The sequence below is a fragment of the Hemicordylus capensis genome, chromosome 17 (assembly GCF_027244095.1).
Source record: "Hemicordylus capensis ecotype Gifberg chromosome 17, rHemCap1.1.pri, whole genome shotgun sequence".
NCBI lineage: Eukaryota > Metazoa > Chordata > Lepidosauria > Squamata > Cordylidae > Hemicordylus > Hemicordylus capensis.
The window spans coordinates 3,148,613-3,175,831 of NC_069673.1; the positions used below are offsets into that span (position 1 = coordinate 3,148,613).

At 49.3% G+C, this 27,219-nt stretch overlaps 1 protein-coding gene across 8 annotated transcripts in view; it reads right to left on the reverse strand.

Moving 5' to 3' along the window:
- The window catches only part of GTF3C5 (general transcription factor IIIC subunit 5), a 43,648-nt gene that overhangs the window by 11,302 nt on the left and 5,127 nt on the right, over nt 1-27,219 (reverse strand). Inside the window, exons 3-14 of one of the 8 annotated variants that reach the window (XR_008312828.1) lie at nt 26,544-26,742; nt 24,037-24,105; nt 21,618-21,813; nt 20,797-20,901; nt 19,721-19,835; nt 18,716-18,796; nt 16,727-16,824; nt 14,850-14,932; nt 13,472-13,614; nt 11,058-11,779; nt 8,663-8,771; nt 6,121-6,136 (exon numbers count right to left, since the gene is read on the reverse strand). Coding sequence is in view for 5 of the 8 variants with exons in the window: in XM_053282570.1 (XP_053138545.1) it covers nt 11,637-11,779; nt 13,472-13,614; nt 14,850-14,932; nt 16,727-16,824; nt 18,716-18,796; nt 19,721-19,835; nt 20,797-20,901; nt 21,618-21,813; nt 24,037-24,105; nt 26,544-26,742 (1,232 nt within the window). In the remaining 3 variants the exon portion in view is untranslated. Of the gene's footprint in view, nt 1-2,427; nt 2,559-4,053; nt 4,252-5,721; nt 5,845-5,985; nt 6,137-8,645; nt 11,780-13,471; nt 13,615-14,849; nt 14,933-16,726; nt 16,825-18,715; nt 18,797-19,720; nt 19,836-20,796; nt 20,902-21,617; nt 21,814-24,036; nt 24,106-26,543; nt 26,743-27,219 lie in introns of those variants that run through there. The other 7 variants (XR_008312827.1, XR_008312826.1, XM_053282570.1 and 4 more) reach the window with 7 other exon arrangements.

A 27,219-nucleotide genomic window follows, 5' to 3' on the forward strand; every position in this document is an offset into this window, starting at 1 on the left:
GGACTAGACAAGTGTGCTGCATTAATAATGAACAGAGGGAAAATAACAAAAACAGAAGGAATAGAACTGCCCAATGGAAGCAAGATCAAGAACCTGGAAGAGAAAGAACATTACACATACTTTGGCATTCTCCAGGCTGATAGCATCGCACACACTGAAGTTAAAAGAAAAGTTGGAAGTGAATACATCAGGAGAGTTAGAAAAATCCTCAAGTCCAAACTCAATGGCGGGAACACCATACAAGCCATAAACACCTGGGCTATACCTGTTATCAGATACACTGCAGGGATAATAGACTGGACCCAGGCAGAGCTAGAGACGCTAGACCGTAAGACCAGGAAAATCATGACCATCAGTCATGCTCTGCACCCCCGCAGTGATGTCGATAGGCTCTACCTCCCTCGCAGCTCAAGTGGAAGAGGAATGCTGCAAGTCCATCAAACAGTAGAGGAGGAGAAAAGAGGCCTTGAAGAATATATCAAGGACAGTGAAGAAGATGCACTTCAAATGGTCAATAATGCGAAACTATTCAACACCAATGAAAGAAAGCAGGCCTACAAGAAAGAACAAGTCAAGAACCGAGCAGAAAAATGGAGAAATAAGCCCCTGCATGGTCAATATTAGCACAATATAAGTGGAAAATCAAACATCACCAAGACATGGCAGTTGCTTAGGAACAGTAACTTGAAGAAACAAACAGAGGGTTTAACACCAGCTGCACAAGAACAGGCACTAAGAGCAAATGCAATAAGAGCAAAAGTCGAAAAATCCACCACAAACAGCAAGTGCCGCCTTTGTAAAGAAGCAGATGAAACAGTGGACCACCTAATCAGCTGTTGTAAAAAGATCGCACAGACTGACTACAAACAAAGGCATGACAAGGTAGCAGGGATGATACATTGGAACATCTGCCAAAAATACAAGCTACCTGTAGCCAAACATTGGTGGGACCATAAAATGGAAAAAGTTGAAGAAAATGAAGATGTAAAAATATTATGGGACTTCCGACTACAAACAGACAAACATCTGCCACACAATACACCAGATATAACTGTAGTCGAGAAGAAAGAAAAACAAGTCAAAATAATTGACATAGCAATACCAGGGGATAGCAGAATAGAAGAAAAAGAAATGGGGGTCGGGGGAGAATACAAAGATCTACAAATCAAAACTGAAAGGCTGTGGCAGAAGAAGACCAAAATAATCCCAGTGGTAACTGGCGCCCTAGGTGCTATTCCAAAACAACTTAAAGAGCACCTCAACACCATCAGGGCCACAGAAATCACCACCAGCCAACTACAAAAAGCAACTTTACTCGGAACAGCCTATATTTTGCAACAATATCTATAATAACAACAACAATATTGATAATAAAATTCAGCCATCTCAGGTCCTTGGGAAGGACTCGATGTCTGGTTAAAACAAACCAGTCAATAACACCTGTCTGACTGTGTAAACAATAGATAGATAGATAGATAGATAGATAGATAGATAGATAGATAGATAGATAGATAGATAGATAGATAGATAGATAGATCACCAAATTCATAATGAACCCAATCCAACCAAGCTACAGCAACGCCTTCAAAATATTCACCGTTATCTAAACATCGAGATTCCTGACCTGTGGCCCTCCAGATACTGCTGAACTACAACTTCCATAACCCCCATCTACCATTTATTGTGCCTGAGGATGATGGGAGTTGTAGTTCAGCAACATCCGGACCACCACAGGTGGAGAACCCCTGATCTAATGGAAGAGAGGGGAGGAAACAGAGAGAGATGGCTTTTGGTGGCGAAGTCCTTCCTGGAGCTAATTTTGGAGGACATTTCGGAAGACAAACTGGTGGCAACCGCAGACGGACCTCTCCATCTCATGGGCGGTGGGGTTCAAAGAAGACATTCTCTTAAAATTTGAGATTTTTGTTGGCAAATGCTAACTAAACATTGCTTTAAAAATAAAATAATACAGGGGTTACCAACCTTGGGCTCCCAAATGTTCTTAGACTACAACTCCCATCATCCCCTTTAGTCATTGTGGCTGGGGATGATGGGAGTAGTAGTCCTAAGAACTTTTGAGGGCCTCAAGGTGGGGCCACTACAGATATTTATATACCGCTCTTCAACAAAATTCTCAAAGCAGTTTAATAGAAAAATAATACATAAATAAGACAATCCTCTGTCCCCAAAGGACTCACAATCCAAAAGGAAACACAAAGCAAACACCAGCAACAGCCACTGGAGAGATGCTGTGCTGGGGACGGATAGGGCCAGTTGCTCTCCCCCTGCTAAATATAAGAGAATCACCACTTTAAAAAGGCGCCTCTTTATGTAATACACTCCTGGGGATGTAGTCCAGGAGTTTCCCCCACAAGAGGTCTGCCAGCCTGCAAGGTGATGTCGTAAGAAAGAGCCGACACTCCGTACCTGTAAGGACACACTGACAGCGCCAGCAGATTCCCCAAAGATCGTGATGTTATCTGGGTCACCCCCGAAATTTCTGATGTTCCTCTTCACCCAGGCAATGGCCATGTGCTGGTCTTTAAGTCCGTAGTTACCTGTGCAAAGAAGAGATGCCTTCCAGAACTGGGTCAAGTCGAGGGCAGGGGTCCCCAACCAAGCGTTGCCAGATGTTATTGGACAAGCATGCCTAGTCCAATTGGACTAGCATGCCTAGTCCCCCTTTGCTAAGCAGGGTCTGCCCTGGTGTGCATTTGGATGGGTGACCATGTCTGAGCACTGGAAGAGATTCCCCTTAGGAGACAGAAGGTTCCAGCTTCAATCCCTGGCAGCACCTCCAAGAGAGGGCTAAGAGAGACTCCTGCCTGCAACCTTGGAGAAGCTGTTGCCAGTCTGGGTAGACGACACTGAGCTAGCTGGACCAAGGGTCTGACTCCGTATAAGGCAGCTTCCTATGTTGCTATGAGATGCTGCCAGGGATTGAACCCGGGACCTTCTGCATGCAAAGCAGATGCTCTCCCACTGAGCTATGGGCCCAGCCCCAAAGGTGGCCAACATGGGTCTCCCATCCAGGTACTGACTCCACCAAAGCCTGCTTAGCTTCCGCAAGGCGGCTATATCGTGTGCCATCAGACCAGAGCTGCTCAACTCCTGCAGATGTCAGCCTACAACTGCCAGGAAAGTTAGCAGTGACAAAAGGGAGTCCTTTTTTTTTTTTGCAAACAGCGCTTCATTAAGTCTCTGCCACAGGATGTGCGGATGACCATTAGGCTTGGATGGCTTCAAAAGGGGCTTAGACAAAGTCATGGAGGACAGGTCTATCAAGGGCTATCATGTCTGATGGCTACGGGCCACCTCCAGCCTCAGAGGAAGGATGCCTCTGAATCCCAGTTGCAGGGGGGCAACAGCAGGAGAGAGGGCATGACCTCACCCCCTTGCCTGTGGGCTTCCCAGAGGCATCTGGTGGGCCACTGTGGGAAACAGGATGCTGGACTGGAAGGGCTTCCTTGGGCCTGATCCAGCAGGGCTCTTCTTGATTGATTGAGTGAGTGAGTGAGTGAGTGAGTGCTGTCAAGTCGGTGTCAACTCTTAGCAACCACTAGATTCTCTCCAGGATGATCTGCATTCAACTTGGCCTTGAAGGTCTCTCAGTGGTGCCTTCATGGCTGTCGGGATCGAGCCCCTCCACCTTGCTGCTGGTCGTCCTCTTCCTTCTCTTTCCTTCAAGTTTCTCCAGCACGATGGACTTCTCAAGGGAGCTGGGTCTTCGCTCTTCTTACGTCCTTAGAATCCCCAACCATGGGCCACTGGGGCTGGGAATTATGGGAGCTGCCGTCCAAAACCGGCCCTAGCTTAGCTCGGGGGGTTCCCAACGGGCGGTCTGAACTACAACCTCCCCAAATCCCCAAGGACAGTTGTCATTCGGCAACATCGGGAGTATCGCAGGTGGGGAACCCCTGCCCGGAGACCACGCTCTCAGCCTTCTGAAAGCCACAGAAGCAGTGGACGATGCTCCATAATATCTGAACTATCCCCAAAGAAACATCTGCATGGGTGTGTGTGTGGAACAATACTCCCCCAGAGGCACCTTACCTGGCAGGCTGGCATCTCCCGTACTGAGAAAGCCCAGGGGTCCGAGGCGGTAGTTCAGGGTCACCACGATGACCTTCCCCCGGTCGGCAATCTCCTCCCCGTCGTAGAGGTAGTTGTTCAGGAAGTTGGCGCCTTGGCCACCGCCCCAGAGAAAGGCTCCTCCATAAATCCAGATCATCACCGGCAGGTTGGTAGAGACTGGAGCAGGAAAGGGCAAGCGGGGAGAGGAGGAGAGGGAGAGGGAGAGTGAGGCCCCGGGACGAGGCAGACGGGGAAGCCGACCGCCGGAGTCGTTTCGCTCGCTTCGCCGAACCGAAGCCGTCTCGTGGGTCTGGTGCCAGAGCCGTTTGGGCAGAAAGGCTTGGCGAGGAGAAAGCGAGACTCTGGCTTAGCTGGCAGCCGGGAAATCGCTAGCTTGGGGTTTGAGCCTGAAACAGATTTCGGGGAGAAAGGTCCCTGGAGATTCGAGTAACGCTTTAGCAGACGGTGATGGCAGCGGCTCTTTGCACAACCCTGCCTGGAGCATTCTGATCGTGCAGGGAAAGTACCGCCTGTCACTGCAACTGACACGTGTAACTAACCCCTAAACCGCCTAAGCCTTGCACAGCTTAGGCCCTGGGTATTTAAGAGAACATCTTCTTCACCATGAGCCCCACCGCCTGTTAAGAAGAGGAGGGCTGCTCTTGTGGTAGCAAGCATGACTTGTCCCCTTTAGCTAAGCAGGTATGCCTGAAGAGCATCTAGGTTCCCAGTTCCATCCCTGGCAGCATCTCCAAGAGAGGGCTGCAAGAGGCTCCTGCCTGCAGCCTTGGAGAAGCCGCTGCCAGTCTGGGTAGACAATACTGAGCTAGATAGACCAAGGGTCTGACTCAGTAGATGGCAGCTTCCTATACTGGGCTCAACAGGGACAGAAATGAGCAGGGGTTCAATGGGGCTTATGCAGGAGAACGTCCCAGAGGATTGCGCCCTGGGGATCCATTTGCCCGACACCCTTAACACCAGCCAAAATCCAGAGCACCACCTCAACTGCTCCAGATTTGGCCACCCACCAAAGCCACTGAGTAGCCAGTGGTGTGGTAACTTTGTACTACTACAAGACTGCAAGTTAACTAACCCATGGGTTCTTAACGGTGGGTGGTGTTGGACTAGAACTCCCATCATTCCCTGCCACAGCGGTATTGTGGCTGGGGGTGATGGGAGTTGTAATCCATCATCATCTGGGGAGCCAAGGCTGAGAGCTCTTGGATTAGCCCTTTTCCTCTCCTTGCACCCCTGTAAAGTTGACGTTTTATGGTTCTTATTGCTTTTAATTTAATTAAAAAAAATAATAAATTACGCTTATATCCCCACTCTTCCTCCAAGGAGCTCAGATGGTTATTTTTATCCTCACAACAACCCTGTGAGGTAGGTTAGGCTGAGAGATACATGACTGGCCCAGAATCACCCAGTGAATTACATGGCTGAATGGAGATCCGAACCCGGGTCTTCCCAGTCCTAGTCCAACACACTAACCAACTAAGTTATGCTGGCTTTTATGGCATTGCCTTGTATTTGGACTTTCGTAAACCACTTTGGGATGAGTTTTATGGAAGGCGGTCTAGAACTGGAACGATAAATATGTATAAAATAAACAAGGGAGATGCCTCCCTCGTCCCTTTCGTGCCTTACCTTGCTTTTTCCCTTGGGGCACCCAGATGTTCAGATACAGACAATCTTCAGAGCCCCGTGTGTCTGTCTGAGTGAGTGTGGACTGCAAACATCGCTTCTTATATTCCTTGGCTTGCAGGGTACCTAAGGGGGCGAGAGAGAGAGAAATGGTGGGGCATATACACTCCAGTTAGCTTGCATGACATCAAGAGCGAAGCACAAGTGGAGAGCTGGGTTCGAATCCCGAAATAGACCCAATCATCCAGAAATCAAAGTGCCCCTTACCTGGCCAACCAGGGTGTGGCTGGGGGTCTTCGAGGGTTTTTGTCGGGGCAGCGAAAGGGATTCCCTTGAAGATATCCATGTAGTCCCCGAAGAGACCCAGCTTCTTGTTTTCACCTTCCACAAAGCCTCCTTCCGTGACCACGATGCCCAGCTAAACTCGCCCGAAAGGGAAAGAAAAGGTGTGGTTTCTAAATGTCAAAACGACTGCCATTACATACAGCATACTGCATGGAGACAGAAAGCAGCCTTACACCACGATGGGGCTGGCGTCGCCGTCTTGAGGCAGCGTGGACTGGCCCCTCTGCTAAGCAGGGCTCGCCCTGGCTTGCATTTGGATGGGTGACCACATGTGAGCGCGGCCTGCTGCGAGATATGCCCCTGAAGGGATATGCCCCTGAATGCGAGAACATCTGCTCGCATGCAGGAGGTCTCCGGATCAATCCCTGGCAGCATCTCCAGGTAGGGCTGGGGAAGACTCCCGCCGGAAATCTTGGAGAGCTGCTGCCAGTCAGTGTAGACAACCCTGAGTGAGACGGATCCAGGGTCTGACTCTGACGAGGCAGCTTCCTGTGCTCCTAGGCAACAGTCTGGGTACCACGACTGGCATCCCTGACTCCATCTTTCTCCCAGCCCACTGCCCAGAGGTCCTTCTCGCGGGCGATGGTGGGACCCTTTGGCTTCCAAAGCAGCCCGGCCACGAGACGGGGGCCACTGCTGTTTCTTTCGCCAGATCTATAAGCCCCCTTGGAGCTGATGAGACAGAAGCAGGGCTCTCTGGATTGTGGCCCTTGAACAGCCGCGGGAAAGCCCTTCTTCTACATTTGGCCCTCGGATTGCTCCACGGGGCAGGAGTGGCCACTTAGGCCAATCGGCTGGGCCAGGGTTACCTTGGCAGCCCCTGCTGCCCCCAGGCAGAAGGCAAGGGCGAAGCACAGCATCTCCCAGCGACCCATGGTGTGCCTAGAGCGTGGCGCCCTCGACACTGGCAGCTCCCTTTATACCCTGAACGCAAGTCAGATTATCAGCACCCGCTCGGGCCAGAGGTTATCACAGAGGTGCCTTCGTGGGTGCCACGTCGTTTTATGGAAACATCCAAGATAAATTGGGGGGCAGCAGGGGAGGAAGCAACTTTCTTTGATGCCGGCTGTTTTCCAACCCCTCCCATCCAAGCAGCTGGTCCTCTCTCATGCTCCCTTGCTATAAATAAAAAAGTCCCTCTCTCGAGAGGCAAAACGAAAACACAAGGCTGGAATGTTATCATTTCACCTTAAGACACCCGGACCGCCTAATACTTTAGACAAGTATTTCTAATGTCCCAGGACGGTACAGCCCAGACGATGTTGGACTACAATGCCCATCGTCCACAGCCACGCCGTTGTGGAGAATGGGAGTTGTAGTCCAACGTCTGGAGACCCCCTGCTGTACAGCAGTGCAGATGTTTTTCAAATCCCTCAGTTGCAGCATCAAATTTGTGGGGGCTTGGGCAAGAGCGGGGTTTCCCCCCTCGCCTTTAGGGATTTTAAGACGCACAATTCTTCTTGAACTGGAATTCTTGGGAGGTGCCTGGTCCCTCCCCACAAGGCCTTCCTTGGCAAGAAGAGGTACTGAAGGACATTAAGGTCAAACCTGTGTGTATTAAAAATAAAGACGAATTATCCTGCAAGGTAACGTTTTACGTTGCATCTTGTATGAATGGCACAGCTGAAAAATATTTGAAGAATCTTTCGCTTTGCACAATTTATTCTGAATAATTTAGTTGCAAGGAGGGTCAAGGAACTATAGGAGACCCCAAAGACCCCGAGGGTCCTTCTTCTGCTACCCTTCTGCCTTGTGAGATTTCAGCAGAAATTGTCTACTCGGACTCCCTTCTAGGGATGAGCAAAGACTTCGACCAAATGGATTCGTATAGATATGAATTCACATCCAATCCGAATAGATTTGAAACTGCTTGCACAGAATGGGATTTGTTGGAATCGAATTCGGGCAAATCAGAATCAAATTCACATCCAACACAAGCAAATTTGATTAGAGTTCAGGCAAATGCAAATTGATTTTAACGAATCCCATTCTGTGCAAGCAGTTTCGAGTCAAATCCATTCAAATCCAATTCGGTCTAATTTTTTGCACATTCCTACTCCCTTCTAGTCGCATGGTCTAGAAACACGCCAAGATTCTTGGTCTGGCACAGCAACACATGCTTTTTAACTGAGTGTCTCCTCCCCCCCCCCTTCTCTAAATAGCCCCTGCAGATGAGCCAGATCCAGACCACAGTGTGAGGTGAAGGGAATTTTAAGATAGGAAGCTGCCATATACTGAGTCAGACCACTGGTCTATCTAGCTCTGTACCGTCTACCCAGACTGGCAGCGGCTTCTCCAAGGTTGCAGGCAGGAGTCTCTCTCCCAGCCCTATCTTGGAGATGCTGCCAGGGAGGGAACTTGGAACCTTCTGCTCTTCCCAGAGTGGCTCCATCCTCTAAGGGGAAGATCTTCCAGTTCTCACACATGGAGTCTCCTGTTCAAATGCAAACCAGGGCAGACCATGCTCAGCAAAGGGGACAATTCGTGCTTGCTACCACAAGATCAGCTCGCCTCCTTTAACCCTTTGCCTCCCCAAACAGCTATTTATGGGGTGGGAACCTGAGACATCATCACAAAGCATGCATTGTTTAAAATTCACCTTCTCCAGGAGGTAAACTATTTATTTATTCATTTGTTCATTCCGTTTGTTTGACCCTTCCAGTAATTTGGAAGCTTCTGTGAGTCCCATGCAGCGCTGATTACAGGGTCTACAAAACAGAAGTACCTTTCAAGGGGACCAGAACACATCACCCAAACACATCAAGCCAACGTATAGCAATAATAATACTGCAATAACCTCCTTTGCTCTTCCAAAAGGGAAGACAACTCCAAATATCACCCAGTCCAGGTGGCATTTCCTTATGGTCAGTGTCTGCGGAAACATACATGTCCTTTCTTCCTACAACACTAAACACGCACACAAACACACAATGTCCTCAAACAACTCCCTCGCTACCTATTTCATAGCATCTTGACAGAGGATAAGAGAGAAAAACATCTGGATGACCTGAGAAAAAGCTGTGTTACTTGATCAGACCGTCAAGAAAGATTATTTTCTCTTTGACAAAGCTCTAGAAATATCAATACAAGTCGCTATTTTTCTGCAGGAATTAGCAAAGACCCCCTTGGGGGGGGGCGGAATTTAAGCAAAAGTGGCATCTATCAATACTAGCACTGTCTGATCTTGTTCTTTGACTTCATGCTTGAAGGATTGTAGAATAATTAACTCAGCTCTTCCAATTAACACTAAGGAGTTTATGCCTGAGATATAAGTGTTAGAAGAGAAGTTTAGTAGGTATTTTAATTGTAGAACTGGTTATGTTCTAATGGATTTGGATACTCCAGAATCAGACTCTCCCATCAGAAATTTTCATTCATTTTTTGCTTTCTTTCATATCCGGATTCCCCAATTTTTAACTCACATTTTATATTGAGATTCTTATTTCAAACTAGGCCCATTTTTAACCTTCCTCTTACATTGTGCTTCTTTTGGGTACAATTTTGCAAACATGCTTTTCATTTCATGTTGTGATCACTTTGGTCTTAAGCAATAAAGAACTCAAACTTCCACAAAGGCTTCCTTTCCGTTTGATTTCTGGAGGACCTTCATTGCAACTAACACAGACGGGGACCAGTTGCCTCACTCCACTCTGCCTCCAGTTGAGGGCAAAGAAGCCTTATGCCCCTCGCTTTGAGTTTGCTTCCACACAGAAGTGGACTCAAAAACCAACAGGTTCTCGGGCATCAGTAAGGAGCAGAAGAGCAACCATCAGCTTTCATTCATCATTCAATTTTTATTTTCATTCACTATAATCAGGCTTCATTATAAACCCTTGAAGGTCGTTCACATGACCACTTGGGCCGGGGAAAAGGCAGGATCCTACCTACCTTCCTTCCCCCCACATGATCACTGCAGCTCCAGGCAACGCTGCTCATGTGCCTACATGATCGACGCTGCAGTGCATGATGCACCAATCCAGAGGTTGGGAGAAGGAAGCCCAGCCTCCAGATATCCCATAATGCACCATGCAAGCAGCATGATACATTATGGAAATTCCTGAAGCTGGGTCGCTCTTCCCCCTAACTTCTATGGTTGTAATGCCGCCAGCAACCACAGGACGAGGCGGTGGGGTAGAGGGGGCGTACTCCTCCCACCCCACCTCACTTTTGGCCCACGTGCAAAATCCAGGCTACCCGGTTGAGGAGCTACCAGGCTACCCTGGTTGAGGGGGATTGGGCTACCCTGGTTGAGGAGCTACCAGGTTACCCCGGTTGAGGGGGATTGGGCTACCCCGGTTGAGGAGCTACCAGGCTACCCCAGTTGAGGGGGATTGGGACCAATCCCTGCGGTTCTCACAACCAGCTCTATCTGGGCTAGTGCTGCCCTGATTTGGTAGGGCTGGCCATGAGAACAACCTCTTTGGCAACTCACAAGTTGCTTGCTGGAAACACCTGGCCCATCAAAGACCACCCCAAACATGTCAAGAACAAAGGTCTGTGCATCTATCTATACCTTATTTATTTGTTTATACCACCCTTCAAGCTGAAGACCCCAGGGCAGCTAACAATGAGATAAAAACAGTAAGGAAACCTCAATAAAAAGAAAATGCTAAACAACAACAACAACAACAAAAACCCAGATAGCAGCCCACTCATTGGCCAAACACCTGTTTAAAAAAGGGCGGTCTCTGGATTCCTCCCCAAGGCACGTGGATCTCTGTGAGCGAGTTCCCCAGCCTGGGGGCAACCACTGAAAAGGCCCTGTCCCGTGTGCTCAGATAAACGAGCCTCCGTGGGTACTGGCACCTTCAACGGGGCAGGGGTGTGGGGCACTTACAAGGAATAAAACAACAGTTCTATTGCAGGACAACGACAACAGGTTTGAGGGAGATCACAGTCCGATTCTGACGTGATACGACAGTACTTTTCAAAGTACTTTAAAGCAGAGCCCAGACTGCTCGTGTCCAACAGACCCCAGCCACCATCAGGTTCACCTTGCTTGCACAGCTGGAGAGCTACGTTCCCTTCGTTTGCCAGTTTCCAACAATCCAGAGAACTGACACCGGTGTGACTTCTGCAGGAGCTGTCCAAGAGGGTGTCTGCGTTAGTCAACGCTGGGCTCCAACGTGCTCGATCTGCACACAGCAAAAACCCACAGGACGTTCTGTGTGGGAGACCCAATGGCAGGCTGAGTGGGAGAGGTCTCTCTCAGCCCTATCCTGGAGATGCCGCCAAGGAGGGAACTGGGAACCTTCTGCCTGAAAGCAGGCCGGTGTTCCTCCCAGAGCGGCCCCATCCCGAGGGAAGCACCCACACATCGGGATGCTGCAGTTGCCGAAAGAACGTAAGGAGTAAGAAACAAGCATTCCTCCGGGGCAGTTGGGCTCGGGGCCTTGTGCCACGTTGACCAAAATACCACCAGAAAGATATCAGGAGTGAGGTTTGCAAAGAGAAAAGAGAGAGAGGGCTCTGTATAAAGCTCTGTCTGCGTGCCGGTATCCACATTTCCTCGCAGAAATGAGGGAAGAAAGGGTCCTAGCCAGGAACACATCCACAGGGCCAGGTCTCTGGCATCACACGTAGTCCAGAATCTCCGTTTCCATCTCGTTTTCACTCCCATCCGACGGCTTGAATTCCTCCTCTTCCTCCTCCTCTCCCGACTCAAAAGCCAGCTGTTCTTTGCCCTCTTCCACATTCGACGTGCTTGTGAACAGGGCTGAAGTAAGCAAGGGGAAAGGATGAAAAAAAATCTGGGAGGGCACAAGCGCCTTTTCTACCTGGACACTGAATGCCGCCTTGCAACACAGAAAGAAGCCAACTGGTCCATCTAGACCAGGAGTTCTCAACCTTGGGTCTCCAGATGTTGTTGGACTTCAGCTCCCATAATCCCTAACCAAAGGCCACTGGGGTGGGGGATTATGGGAGTTGAAGTCCAAGAACATCTGGAGACTCAACATTGAGAATCCCTGATCTAGACCCTGGGTCCATCTAGCTCAGGATTGTCTTCACAGACTGGCAGCGGCTTCTCCAAGGTTGCAGGCAGGAATCTCTCTCAACCCTTTCTTGGAGATGCTGCCCGGGAGGGAACTGGGAACCTTCTGCATGCAAAAAAGCAGAAGCTATAGGGAATGTGCTAAAATGAACGACAGGGAATGCCTACTGAAAAGCCCTGGTTCCTTCCCAAAGGCCATAGTATGCATTGAATTCCCCTGCATCCTTATGGACCTTTGGAAGGAGGAACACCAGAATCTGCTTTCTACTGACTCAGACTCTTGGTCCATCTAGCTCAGTACTGACTACACAGACCGGCAGCGGTTTCTCCAAGGCTGTAGCAGGAGTCCTGGGGAGGAGAACTGGTCTTGTGGTTGCAAGCAAGAATGGTCCCCATTGCTAAACAGGGTCTGCCCTGATTTGCATTTGAATGGGAGACTACATGCATGAGCACTGGAAGATATTCCCCTCAGGGGATGGGGCCAGAGATCCGTGGTAGAGCACCCGTCTGCTTGCATGCAGAAGGTTCCCTCCGTGGCAGCATCTCCAAGATAGGGCTGAGAGAGACTCCTGCCTGCAGCCTTGGAGAAGCCGCTGCCAGTCTGGGTAGACAATCCTGAGCTTGATAGATCAAAGGCCTGGCTCAGTATAAGGCAGCTTCCTATGTTCTATGAGTCTCCCTCAGCCCTAGCTTGAAGATTATTTATTTACTTATTATTTGCTTTGCTTTGTATTTATTTTTTATTTTATTTTTACATTTCATATCCCACTCTTCCTCCAAGGAGCCCAGATCGATGTACTACATACTTAAGTTTCTCTTCCACAACAACCCTGTGAAGTAGGCTAGGCTGAGAGAGAAGTGACTGGCCCAGAGTCATCCAGCAAGCATCATGGCCGGATGGGGATTTGAACTCGGGTCTCCCTGATCCTAGTCCAGCACTCTAGCCACTACACCACGCTTCCAAAAATGGCTCAGGGCGGTTACATCAAAAATAAAAACAATGACAATCAACCACGTAAGGATACAAATAAAACTCTAAAAGCCGAAGCTCGGAAACCACAAACTAAAAGCCTGGCCGAGCAGGTATGTCTCCAGGACTTTCTTTAAAACATTCAGAGACGGGGAGACCCTTAACTGGGAAGCTGGAGGGCTAAACCTGCCCACCTCTGCTCCAACCATTAGTGCTCACTCCCACACTAAGCCGGGGGTGGGTGGACTAGAAGACCTTTAAGGTCCCTTCACGTCTATGATTCGATGGACTGGGGAGCTTGCCAAGAGGGCATTCCAATGAGAAAGGGGCAGCTCAGAAAATGCATGCGAGGCAGAGAGAAAACCCGGGCTGAAAAAGGGGGAAAGGGGCTGGCTGGCTACCCAAGACCGGAGCTCCGCCCCCTTTGCTCAGGGAACCGCCCTCACCAGGCCTCTTGGAGCGGATGATCTGCTTGATCATCAGCGACATGGTATCCCTCAGGTCATCGCTGGTCTTGGGGAGGCACCAGCCATCCCGCTCCGTGCACAGGGCCTCCGTGCCGTCGTTCCGGTGGACGATCGTCTGCAAGCTGGAAAGGAAGGCAGGCTCAGGTTGGCTCCGGCCCATACCCAAAGGAAGAGAAACACAGCAGGCTGCCTTTTGCTGAGTCAGACCCCTGGCCCACCTCGAGGAGAGCTGGTCTGGGGGTCGCAAGCCTGACTTGTCCCCTTCGCTAAGCAGGGTCCACCCTGGTTGCATATGAATGGGAGACTAGAAGTGTGAGCAGCACTGTAAGATATTCCCCCTCAGGGGATGGAGCCGCTCTGGGAAGAGCATCTAGGCTCCAAGTTCCCGCCCTGGCAGTATCTCCAAGATAGGGCCGAGAGAGACTCCTGCCTGCAACCTTGGAGAAGCCGCTGCCAGTCTGTGAAGGCAATACTGAGCTAGGTGGACCAAGGGTCTGACTCAGTATATGGCAGCTTCCCATGTTCCTATGCGCCTCGCTCACAAGTCAACACTGACCGGCAGCGGCTCTCCAAGGTTTCAGGCAGGAGTCTTGCCCCAGCCTGCCTGGAGATGCTGCCAGGGAGTGCACTTGGGACTGTTTGCGTGCACGTCTGGCAGTGGATTAGTGTCGGGACATCCCAAGCGGGTCCTGCTTTCAGATGGACTGAGAGAAACAGCTGCTGGTTGAAAAAACGTAAGGAGACTGAGAGACCCGCACCTGCGGTGTGCCGTGCAGACGGGAATATCACTTGGGAAGGGGGCGCGGCGTTCGTTCACCCAGTCAACAAAGAGGCAACCCCATTATTGTTTTCAAATGGTATGGCCGTATTGCAACCTTCTACTGCCAGGGTCCTCAAAACTGGGTCCCCAGGGGTTGGACTACAACTCCCATCATCCTCAGCCCCAGCGGCACAAGGACTGGCTGCCTTTGGCCATTGAGGGGACGATGGGAGAAGTGGTCCAACGCTATCTGGGACCAGTGTTCCCTCTAGCAGGGATTCCCAGATGCTGTTGACTACAACTCCCAGAATCCCCAGCTGCAATGGCTTTGGCTTGGGGATCCTGGGAGTTGTAGTCAACAACATCTGGGAACCCGTTTAAGAACCCACTGGTTCTACTGGTTAAGTATGTAATTAATACAGTCCAGTTTGACCATGGTCCTAAGCTCACACCAGAGAAGACTGTGTTAACACAGTCGAGGAAGAGGAAGAGGTACACAGTAGGGGAAGAGGTCTTCTAAGGGGAAGAGGTCTTCTGCTAATATATGAGCTTTCAGGCAGACAGTAACAAGGAGAGGACTCAGATCAGCACAAATACCATTCCACATTCAGATCACAGAGCTGATAGAACATCTGTCGATAGGGAGGCAGGGACCCTTCTCGGAAGATATAAATCGAATCCTAACAAGAAAAGAGAGAGAAATGGAATTACGCGGAAGGCGGAGACATCTCCACAAGCCTGCGTTGTATGCTGGTGGCTTCATTACCGGGGAAGGTCTTCGTTCCCCTGCGGCCAAGACTTTTTCTTCTACCCCAGAACCCTTCCGGGATCTAGGCTAGGAGTCAAAACGTTAAGGAGTGGGGAGGGAATTTGGGGGCCCTTCCAGTCCGTGCCCCTGCGCAGAGCAGAGCCCTCCTTGGCTATCAGAGGAGAGCTGGTCTTGTGGAAGCAAGCGCGAATTGTCCCCTCTGCTAAGCAGGGTCTGCCCTGGTTTGCATTTGAATGGGAGACTACGTGTGAGCATTGTCTGTAAGAGATTCCCCTGAGGGGATGGGGTCGTTCTGGGAAGAACTTTATTAATTTATTTATTTATTTATTTATTTGACATATTTTTATACCGCCCAAAACTTACATCTCTGGGCGGTTTACAACATCTCAATGCTTGCATGCTGAAGGTCCCAAGTTCCCTCCCTGGCAGCATCTCCCAAATAGGGCAGAGAGAGATTCCTGCCTGCAACCTTGGAGAAGCTGCTGCCAGTCTGTGAAGACAATACTGAGTGCGATGGAGCAAGGGTCTGACTTGATATTTGGCAGCTTCCGATGTCCCTATCTAAACCCATCCCTTCCCCAAATCCCTCTCGCACTGGTAACCTCTCTGCTGATTGCTGCCCTTGAAAAAAGTCTCTGCCATAAACATGCCGGGCAGGACTTTAATCTCACACTGTCCCCCCACCCACCCACCAAAAGATAACATCTATATTCATTATAGGAACACAGAAAGTCGCCTTATACCAAGTCCCAACATTCATCCATCTAGCTCAGTATTGTCTTCACAGACTGGCAGCAGCTTCTCCAAGGTTGCAGGCAGGAATCTCTCTCTCTCAGCCCTCTCTTGGAGATGCCGCCAGGGAGGGAACTTGGGACCTTCTGCTCTTCTCAGAGCGGCTCCATCCCCTGAGGGGAAGATCTTCCAGTGCTCACACATGTAGTCTCCCATTCAGATGCAACCAGGACACACCCTGCTTTGCAAAGGGGACCAGTCATGCTTGTGACCACAAGACCAGCTCTCCTCATGCATTAGGCCTGGGTGAAACTTCGCACTGAAGCCAAACAGTGTTCTCTGTCATTCTCATCTGTGTGCAGAATGAGTTGTTTTCTGGGTGGCAGTATTATTATTATTATTACATTTATATCCCACTCTTCCTCCAAAGAGCCCAGAGTGGTGTACTACATACTTAAGTTTCTCTTTCACAACAGCCCTGTGAAGTAGGCTAGGCGGAGAGAGAAGTGACTGGCCCAGAGTCACCCAGCAAGTATCCTGGCTGAATGGGGATTTGAACTCGGGTCTCCCTGGTCCCAGTCCAGCACTCTAACCACTACACCACGCTGGCTCTGTAGCAAGTATCAGGGCAGTGTGTGCACACCATGTGCATTCGGAGTGGGACCTTCCTGATTCAACCTGGGCGGGATCTAAAATTGACTGAGCGGACATCAAAAAACATGGGAGTGCCTTAGAGGGAACACTGAAGCCAAATACTTTGGAAGTGTGCAAAGGTGACCGTTCCCAGCATGCAGTGCTCCATTTGGCCGAGCTCAAGTGAGGCTCCTTTAAGAGAAACAGAACCCTCCATAGCCTCGGCACCGTTTCAGAAAGCATGCCTTGCGTGCTTTCCCTACGGAGAAGGGCTCTCCACAGTCTAGAGTCAGACCTCCTTCCTACTACGCCCGGAAGAGAGACTGGAGGAAGCCAATACCTTAAGTTTGTACTTGCTGAATGCAGACTTTCTTGCACTGGGGGTCCCTGGCATGCTGAGCCCTTGCTTGAGGTCCTGGATCCCAACAGCATGACTTGCTGGAAAAGGAAGGAGGAGACGGCCAAGTTACACGGCAGTTTTGTTCCCTTATGCACTGCCTGCACACCACAGGAGCTGGCAAAAGCACTCTTGAGAGTTAAAGCAAGCCACTTCCCAAAGGACCATGAAATGGTTTATCTTGGAACAGAGGAAGCTGCCACATACTGAGTCAGACCCTTAGTCCATCTAGCTCAGTATTGTCTACCCAGACTGGCAGCAGCTTCTCCAAGGAATAAGGGGACAGGTTCATGTGTGGATCGGTAACTGGTTGAAGGACAGGAAACCGAGAGTAGGTATCAATGGACAGTTTTCACAATGGAGGTGGGTAGGAAGTGGGGTCCCCCAGGGATCGGTACTGTGACCAGTGCTCTTTAACTTGTTCATAAATGATCTAGACGTTGGGGTGACCAGCGAAGTGGCCAAACTTGCAGGTGACACTAAACTATTTAGGGTAGTGAAATCCAAAAGAAACTGCAAGGTCCTCCAAAAGGATCTCTCCAAACTGGGTGAGTGGGTAACAAAATGGCAAATGCGGTTCAGTGTAATCAAGTGTAAAGTGATGCATATCAGGGCACAAAAACCCCCAACTTCACATATACGCTGATGGGATCTGAGTTGTCGGTGACGGACCAGGAGAGATAGATAGATAGATAAACTTTATTACAATCGTAGATCAGACAGTAACCAGGAGAGAGATCTTGCGGTCGTGGTGGACAGCTCATTAAAAGTGTCGACTCACTGCGCGGCAGCTGTGAAAAAGGCCAATTCCATACTAGGGATCATTAGGAAGGGGACTGAAAATAAAAATGCTAATATTATTATGCCCTTATACAGATCTATGGTGCAGCCACACCTGGAGTACTGCGTACAGCTTTGGTCACCTTGAGAAGGATATTGTAGAACTGGGAATGGTGCAGAAGAGGGCAACCAAGACGATCAGGGGCCTGGAGCACCTTCCTGATGAGGCACGGCGACAGCACCTGGGGCTTTTTAGTTTAGGAAAAAGACGACTGCGGGGAGACATGATGGAGGTGTATAAAATCATGCATGGAGTGGAGAGGGTGCTCAGAGATAATTTTTCTCCCTCTCTCACCACACTAGAACCAGGGGTCACCCCATAAAACTGAAGGTCGGGGAATTTAGGACGGACAAGAGGAAGTACTTTGTCACACAGTGCCAAAATTAATCTATGGGATTCTTTGCCATGGGATGTGGTGATGGCCACCAGCTTGGACAGCTTTAAAAGGGGCTTAGACAAACTCATGATGGACAGGCCTATTAATGGCTACTAGTCTGGTGGCTGTGGGCCACCATCAGCCTCAGAGGCACGATGCCTCTCAATCTCAGTTGCAGGGGAGCAACAGCAAGAGAGAGGGCATGTTCTCACCCTCTTGCCTGTGGGCTTCTCAGCGGTATCTGGTGGGCCACTGTGTGAAACAGGATGCTGGACCAGATGGGCCTCCTTGAGCCTGATCCAGCAGGGCTGTTCTTAGGTTCTTAAGGTTGCAGCCAGGAGTCTCTCCCAGCCCTATCCGGAGATGCCAGGGAGGGAACTTGGGACCTTCTGCATGCAAGCAGGCAGATGCTCTTCCCAGACCATCCCCATCCCGAGGGGAAGATCTTCTAGAGCTCACACATGGAGTCTCCCATTCAAATGCAACCAGGGTGGACCCTGCTTAGCTAAGGGGACCATTCATGTCTATGACCACAAGACCAACTCTCTTCCTGGGGAGGAGGCGAGTTTGGTCACGCCTTGACCTGGGATCAGAAAGCACCACAAGAAACCTGCTCACGAACGCCACACTTGCCTCCACGACCTTTTCCACCCACCCACACAAGACAAGGCAAGCAACTCAGCCCCTCCCTTGACCTCTCGCCCACACAGCCTACCTGGCTTTTTCATGGTGATGGGCAGGCTGTAGTTGTAAGTGCTGCGTTTCGCTTTTACGGGCATATCGTTCGGGGTGTACCCTAGAGGAGAGAGAGCACCTTTGTAAAAGAGAAGAGGGAGAAATCATCCCAGCGGTTTCCAGACTGTATTCTGGGGAATCCCAAGTGCTCAAAGCACTGGGGAAAAGAAACGGGCTTCTTCATGCTCTTCATGCACTAGTGCCTTAACCGCCCCCAGTATCAGCCAAATCACATCCCAACAGAGCCTTCTAAAGACAGACGCCAAGAGAGCCAGCACCCCACAATTTGTGCATGGTTAGGGAACATACATACAGAACACAGAAAGCTGCCATTTACTGAGTCAGACCATTGGTCTATCTAGCTCACTATTGTCTTCACAGACTGGTAGCAGCTTCTCCAAGGTGGCAGGCAGGAGTCTCCCTCAACCCTGTCTTGGAGATGCTGCCAGGGAGGGAACTGGGAACCTCGATGCTCTTCCCAGAGCGGATCCATTCCCCTAAGGGGAATCTCTTCCAGTGCTTACACTTCTAGTCTCCCATTCACAGGCAACCAGGGCAGACCCTGCTTAGCTAAGGGGACAAGTCATGCTTGCTACCACAAGACCAGCTCTCCTCTGAACTACAGTCGCTGAACTACAACTCCCATCATCCCCAGCCACAATAAACTGGAGTTGGGGTAATGGGATTTGTAGTCCAGCATTGTCTCTGGAGGACCACAGGTTGGGAAACTGAGTTCTACGCCACAGACTGGGATCGCACTGGAAAACATCGAGCTGGCCAGGACCCCAGACTAACTGTGCAAACTGGAGCCTGCCCCAGAACCATCTGGAATCCCACCCGGGGTTCTGCTGCAGGCACGCAGCTCTCTAGGAGACCAATCAATGGGGAAAGGGCTCCCTGAATGTGGGCAGCCCGCAAACCACTGCAGCCACTGAATGCACACATTTGCTACATTGCAAGGGGAAGAGAGGCTGTCCCGTTTTACCATATTTCATTCCACAGCGGATTCTGAAGTCCAGGACTTGGTAGATCTTGGCGTCCGGGTGTTTTCTGGGGTCATAACCAAAGCGGACCCACAAGCTTCTCCAGGGACCGGTCAGCTACAGGGGCACACAAGTTACAGCGCATGAAGCACTCACCCACGCACTCTGCAACATACCCGCCTCTTTTAATGTGCAGATTTCATTCGCTGGGCAATGCATATGAAAGAAAAACACAAAGTTGTACCAACAAAGAGGCTTGTTTTGGCTGTTGAAGGAAAAGAGGCCACGTATATTGAACAGCTTCAGCCAACTATTAACGTTAGGCAAGAAACGAAAGCAGCAATGAAATGTATTGGTCTATTAAAAAAGGATTAAAATTTGTTCTAGATGAGTCTCATCTCCCCTTCCCTCCTTTCTCCTGTCCTTGGATTGGTTATTTAGTCTCAGTGGCTGTATTTAATCTTAAGAGTCCCCAGCTGTTTTGAGAGAGAGCACTGACGATTGGGAGTTTTACAGGGATTTTCGTTCTCATTACATCTCTCCGCTTTTAACTAACTTTCCAGGCCATATGGATTCATTTTATATTAATTTCTTGCTATCCGAACAGAAAGACTAAATATCCCGAAACGTCGCTAAGTTTTGTTTGATTGCGAGTAAAACCAAGCAACAAATGCAGGAATCCGCGTAGCAGGCTCAGTAGTGAAAAGGGTATGAATTTTACTCTGAATAGTATAGGTATAGTTATAATTCTATTTTGCTTGCCTACTTGTTCTCTTTCTTTGACTTATACAGTCTTGCTGGTCTGTGACCGTATCAATAAAGATTGATTGACTGATTGACAGACAATGATGTTTTAACACTGAAATGCATTTGCTCACATTGGTAAGATCTTGGTTTTTATTTGTTTTATCTACGCATTAAAAGAGGTCTCAAATCTTGTCTGGCGTAGGGGAGTATATGAATATATCATCGCCACTCTATCATCTTTCTCCATTTTCAGATCACAGCAGAGCATCAGTAAGTGCACAAAAGGGACCCACACACCCCACACGTCAGTGTCAAAGCATAACTGACTCACCATATAATAAGCTAAGTACGGCAGAAGAAACTTGAGTTTGTCAGGATGGATGCTGATATTTGCCTTCACGGCATTGCGAGACCAGACAGGACGAAGCTCGAACAGCTACAGAAACAGGAAAGAGAGTGGGGGAAAGAAAGATCAAAACAGACGCTATATAGGGAGCTGCCTCCTAGTGAGTCAGACTCTTGGTCTATCTAGCTCAGTATTGTCTTCACAGACTGGCAGCGGCTTCTCCAAGGTGGCAGGCAGGAGTCTCTCTCAACCCTCTCTTGGAGATGCTGCCAGGGAGGGAACTTTGAACCCCCCATCCCCTAAGCGGAATATCTTCCAGTGCTCACACATTAGGTCTCCCATCCAAATGCAAACCAGGGCAGACCCTGCTTAGCAAAGGGGACACTTCATGCTTGCTTGCTCCCACAAGACCAGCTATCCCACCAAACCTGCCTCCCAAACACCTTAAGCACCACATGGAGCACAGGAAGTGGCTTTCTACCGAGTCAGGCCTCAAGCAGCGAGGACCGAGTGCTGAGCTAGACTGAGCCTGGGTCTGATCCAGCCAGGCTTTCCTTGCGTTTTCCTAGTCAGGGGAGCTCAGAATGGAACCTCCAGATTCAGAGGGAGTCTATCTCTGAACACCAGACGCAAAAAAAAAAGGGGGCAGCAAGGCTGAACCTGCCACCTTCACGCCCTGCTTTTGACTTGATGGGACTTGCAGTCCTGGCATACCTGCCTGACGCACGCGCCTCCACCCGCGGGTGCCTCCTTCACACAATCCGCCTTCAGGGGAGCCGCTAAGCAGCCCTTCCAGGCAGGCCTACCTTCCTCAGCTCTTCCTCCGCCTTGTGGTCCACCACGTTGCTGCAGACCCTTTTCCAGGTCTGCTCGGCGGCATCCAGGGGCTTCGTGGGGATCTCCTCGTCCTCGAAGTTGACAAAGACGGCGTTGTGGGGCCGGCGGGCCCGGCTGAGGCCGATCAGGTTCTCGCTAGACAGGATGGGGTTGTGATAGCCTTCCCTAAGGAGCAACGGACGAGAGGAAGAAGAAGAAGAAGGAGAGGGCAAACACAGACCCATCAGTTGGAGGCTGCAAGGGACCTTCAGGCCAGGGCTCCCCATCCGCTCCGTGTAACAACTGCACCTCTTCGGACGCAAGCCTTCAGCTCAGGTACCCCACAGAGATTTTGACTGTGCTTGTGTATCTATATGCATGTGTGTGTGTGTGTGTACACACACACACTATATGTTTTTTTTAACTTTTGTAAACCACCTTGGGATTGTTTTTAATGAAAGGCGGTATATAAATTTAACAACAATAACAAACACACACAAACATATGTATAAACACACACACACACACACTCTCACTCACTCACACAGCCCTGCTGGATCAGGCCCAAGTAAGCCTATCTAGTCCGCAATCCTGTTCCACACAGTGGCCCACCAGATGCCTCCGGGGAGCACACAGGCAAGAGGGTGAGAACATGCCCTCTCTCTTGCTGTTGCTCCCCTGCAACTGGGATTCAGAGGCATCATGCCTAGAGGTGTCCCACAGCCACCAGACTACTAGTCGTCGATAGAACTGTCCTCCAGGAATTTGTCAAAGCCCTTTTAAAGGCGTCCAAGCTAGCGGCCATCAGGACATCTCGTGGCAAGGAATTCCTTGCCACGAGACACATCACTGAGGACACGTCAGCTTCAAGCCCGTAATTCTCAGATGAGGAACAAATAGCGCGGCTGCAGGTGAATAAAGGTTTCTTTACTTCTAAGGATGCATTCAAAGGTTCAACTCCATCACTAGTACAATAAATGTGTTAACCATATTTCTTTAGTCTGCTGGTCTATGGTCCACCAAGCAAAGCAAATTGGTTGGTCGATATTTCTTGAGGATCTTAACAGAAAGCTGCCATTTTAGATTTTCTGTGCAGCCAGGATTTCACGGGGTAGCCTCTTGGAAGAGGGACACCTCGCCTTAGCTAATGGCTGCTTGGAAAAGATCTGGCCAAGAGTTTGAATAATTTAACTGACAAGTTCTATAAGAAAAGCATGTACTATATACAACTTATATATAGGAAAGCATGTGAGCTGGATAATAAGATTATGGAGCCCTGGGAGTTATTTATTAAGCACACACCCAATTTATTCAGGAAGCACTATCCTTTATTCTTGTTTGTTCTGCAAGAGATTTGTAAGACAACACAAAGGCTATTAAGGGGTACCCAACACCTGCGAATAGATGCTCAAATTCAAACCGACCTTGGCAGAATGGAAAACTGGGCTGAAACTAACAGAATGGAATTCAACACAGAAAGGGAGAGGAGAGCTGGTCTTGTGGTAGCAAGCATGACTTGTCCCCCAAGCTAAGCAGGGTCCATCCTGGTTGCATTTGAATTGGAAATCACATGTGAGCACTGTAAGATATTCCCTTTAGGGGATGGAGCCGCTCTGGGAAGAGCATCTAGGTTCCAAGTTCCCTCCCTGGCAGCATCTCTAAGATAGGGCTGAGAGAGACTCCTGCCTGCAGCCTTGGAGAAGCCGCTGCCAGTCTGTGAAGACAATACTGAGCTAGATAGACCAATGGTCTGACTCAGTATACGGCAGCTTCCTATGTAAATGCAACGTTATTCCTGCAGGCAAACAAACATGATGGTGGATATCTGGCTTGGCCAGATACATATGAATAATAATATTGGGATCCGAGTCAATGACAAACTGAATAGGAGTCAGCAGAGTGATAAAGCTGCGGAAAGCGGGCGGGGGGGGGCAGTCATTTTAGAATTTAAAAATTCTAAATTTAAATTTAAAAATGTAATTTTAGTCTCCATGAACAGTTTTCAAGTCATGAGAAGTAATGATTCCACCTTAATTTTATTATTAGTCAGCCAATAATATTTGTCACTAGTCAGACCTGGGAGTACTGTGCTCAGCTCTGTAGGCCACACTTGAAGAACATTTTTACTTCGAGTATCTGCTGTCCAATTTTAAACCTGAGATGTCTGATAATGCGGCCAAATTTTGTTTTACTCTATGTAAGCTTCGTAAAGCCTACATTACCAAAAACAGCTGGCGGGGGCCTACGTTGAGCAGGCCTGATATAGACAAACTGAAATGGGTTTAGGAGAACACAATGAAGATGGGCAGGGATCTGGAAAGCAACCTCTACGGGGAAAGCTGAAGGAACGGCGTATGTTTATTTTCAAGAGGAAAAGACTGTGGAGACATTATAGCATTCTTAACATACCTGAAGGGCTGTTTCACATCGGAGAGAGTAAAGACTTGTCCTTTGTGGCCCCGGAGAGAAGAACTAGACCTAATGGGGAGGAGAGCGGGTCTTGTGGTAGCCAGCATGACTTGCTAATCAGGGTCCCCCCTGGTTTGCATATGAATGGGGGACTAGATTTGTGAGCACTGTAAGAGATTCCCCTCAGTGGATGGAGCTGCTCTGGGAAGAGCATCTGGGTTCCAAGTGCCCTCCCTGGCAGCATCTCCAAGATAGGGCAGAGAGAGACTTCTGCCTGCCACCTTGAATGCATTAATAGCTTTATTGTGATCATTGATCCAATGTGCATACAAACAAATACTACATTCTGATAAGAATTCAATCATACAAAGTACACCAACACGGAAGCCTCTTGTAGCGGCATCTAGAACGTAGGGCTAGAAGTTAGCTGTTGACGGAACGTAACAGCAGCCGCACAAAGTTTGGCAACACGGGAGGTGATAAAAGGTTTCTTATCTGCAAGGAGGAGTGTGGCATAAAAGTCAGCAGTTCAGCAGGGAAGCTGTGATACCAGGGGAGAAATAAAACTGTGCCGACTATCATTATGAAAAGAACGGAACAGCAGGACATGGTGGGCAGATTCAACCTCACTGGAGCCACAAGGGCAAATCCAACTGGCCAAAGGAATTTTCAGAAACCTTCCAGAGAGAACTGCTGATGACAAAGCCTCATATCTCGCTCCGAGAAACACCCCGTGATGGTTTGGTAGGGAAAGTGATAGTAGGTAGCTAGCAGCTTCCCAATTAAAGTCACCAAGGCACCCTCTGATGGAGCTTAAACCATTCTGGTGTTCCGTGTCCAAGATCCTCTGTTTGGGGCTCTCCTTGGCTTGATTGTAATCTAATGACAACAAATATTTGGTAGAAAAGCCAAGTGATGACAATTTGCCCAGTAGTGCTCATGTCCAGGTGGATTGAAACCTATCGGCCAGCTTAAGAGGGATGAGCCCCAGAAGGGAGAAATGGACCTTGAGCCAATAATTAAGGACTGAAATCCATGCTTTTGTTTCCAGCCTCTATAGGCCCGTTTCCAGCCTCAACGCTGTGTTGGAGATACATCGAGGGGCCCTGAATACGACTCTAATTAACTGAGAATGGATAATCTCCAATGGCCTATAATTAGGGTAGGGGCCCAATTGTGCGCCCCATAAGAGTTGGGCCAGTGATTTAGCAGCAAATGGTTCAACACAGCAGGGATAACCTCTCCACCTTTGGAGCAAAAGAATCTTAATGTCGCTGATGCGCTCCTTTGTGCCTGTTGGGCAACGCAGTCCACGTGGGCCTTCCATGACCCAGTGGCATGAAAAACCACACCCAAATATTTAAAACTATTGACCTGCTCTAGACCAGGGATTCTCCCCAGATGTTATTGGACTTCAACTCCCACAATCCCCAACCAAAGACCACTGGGGCTGGGGATTATGGGAGTTGAAGTCCAAGAACATGTGGGGACCCAACGCTGAGTATCCGTGCTCTAGACAATGACCTTCTATATGCCAATTAAATCTCTAGGCCTCTTGGCAAAGACCATCCCTTTGGATCCCTGTCTGCAACCCTGGAGAAGCCGCTGCCAGTCTGTGAGGACAATACTGAGCTAGATGGACCAAGGGTCCGACTCGGTATATGGCAGCTTCCTATGGGCTTACATCACAGGAGGGCAGATTTTGGTCGAATATTAGGAGACAACAGTAGCCTAACAGTACAGCTTAACAGTACAGTACAGCCAGTTCCCCAAGGGATGGCGGGCTCTTCCTCTCTGCAGGTTTTCAAGCAGAGGCTGGACAGCCATTTGTGCGGGGCAGGGAGATACTCTATGTCTGGGTTTCTTGCACTGAACAGGGGATTAGACTAGATCAGGGGTTCCCAACTTGTGGTCCTCCCGATGTTTCCAAACTACAACTCCCATCATCCCCAGGCACAATAAGTTGTAGCTGGGGGTGATGGGAGGTGTAGTTCAGCAAGAACTGGAGGGCCACAGGTTGGCAGTAGATAAGACCACAAGGCCCCCTCCAACTCCAGTCCTATCATTCTAGAAAAGCATCGAAAGTTAGCAAATCCGTTCCAGTTCCACCTTCACGCTTTTTTCCTTGCCGCCCCCCACCCCACACACACCCCTTTTCCGTTTTTTAAGTGAACGAAGGACAGCCGTGAGAGAAACCGAAGCTGCCTGTGTGGGTGGTGTTCCCAGGTGCAACCTGTTCTCAGGCGAAAAGCAAACAAAGTTTAACGGGCAATGCCAGCTCAGGGACATCGTGGCATTTCGGCCCGTTGCTAGCAGCTGCCCAAATTCCGGGATTTGACGGCTGCCGCGGAAGCATCTGCAAGGATGAGGGAAGCGTGCCACATGTTCAAAACCATCGGCGCATAGGAAGCTGCCATTGGTCTGATACAAAAGAGCTAGACACAGCTGCTGATCAGAAACACTTTGCAAAGAACACAGCTGGCTTCCAGCACGCAGAAGGCACTGACCTATGTTGAGTTTCTGGCCGGTAGTAATAATCCACAGGAGTGTCCAAGCGTGAGAAGATGGGCGGAGGAATGTACAGCGGCAATTCGTTCATGAAGAATTCCTCTTTCTCCGGCTTGAGCATCAGGACTTTGTCATACATGGACATTTGCTTGCCCCCCGGTCCAGAATGCATCGCCAGATACTGGAAATCAGACATCCCTGTGGACAAGAGAAGGCAACCGTGTGTGTGAATCCATCCCAGTCACCCCCAGTTTCCTCTTACTGTGCAGCTCAGAGAAGCCAACGCAGAAGAAAACTTGTTCAACACCAAAAAGACAAGTTATTTTGTTAGTATGTGTTTTGTTCTGCTATTTGTATGCATGGATTGTTTGGTCTAGGACCGTAAATAAAACTTGACTTGACTTGACTCCCCCCACACTAATATATTATTATTATTATTATTATTATTATTATTATTATTACATTTATATCTCACTTCTTCCTCCAAGGAGCCCAGAGTACATACTACATACTTAAGTTCCTCTTCACAACAACCCTGTGAGGTAGGTTAGGCTGAGAGAGAAGTGACTGGCCCAGAGTCACCCAGCTAGTTTCATGGCTGAATGGGGATTTGAACTCGGGTCTCCCCGGTCCTAGTCCAGCCCTCTAACCACTACACTATGCTGGCACTCTTGC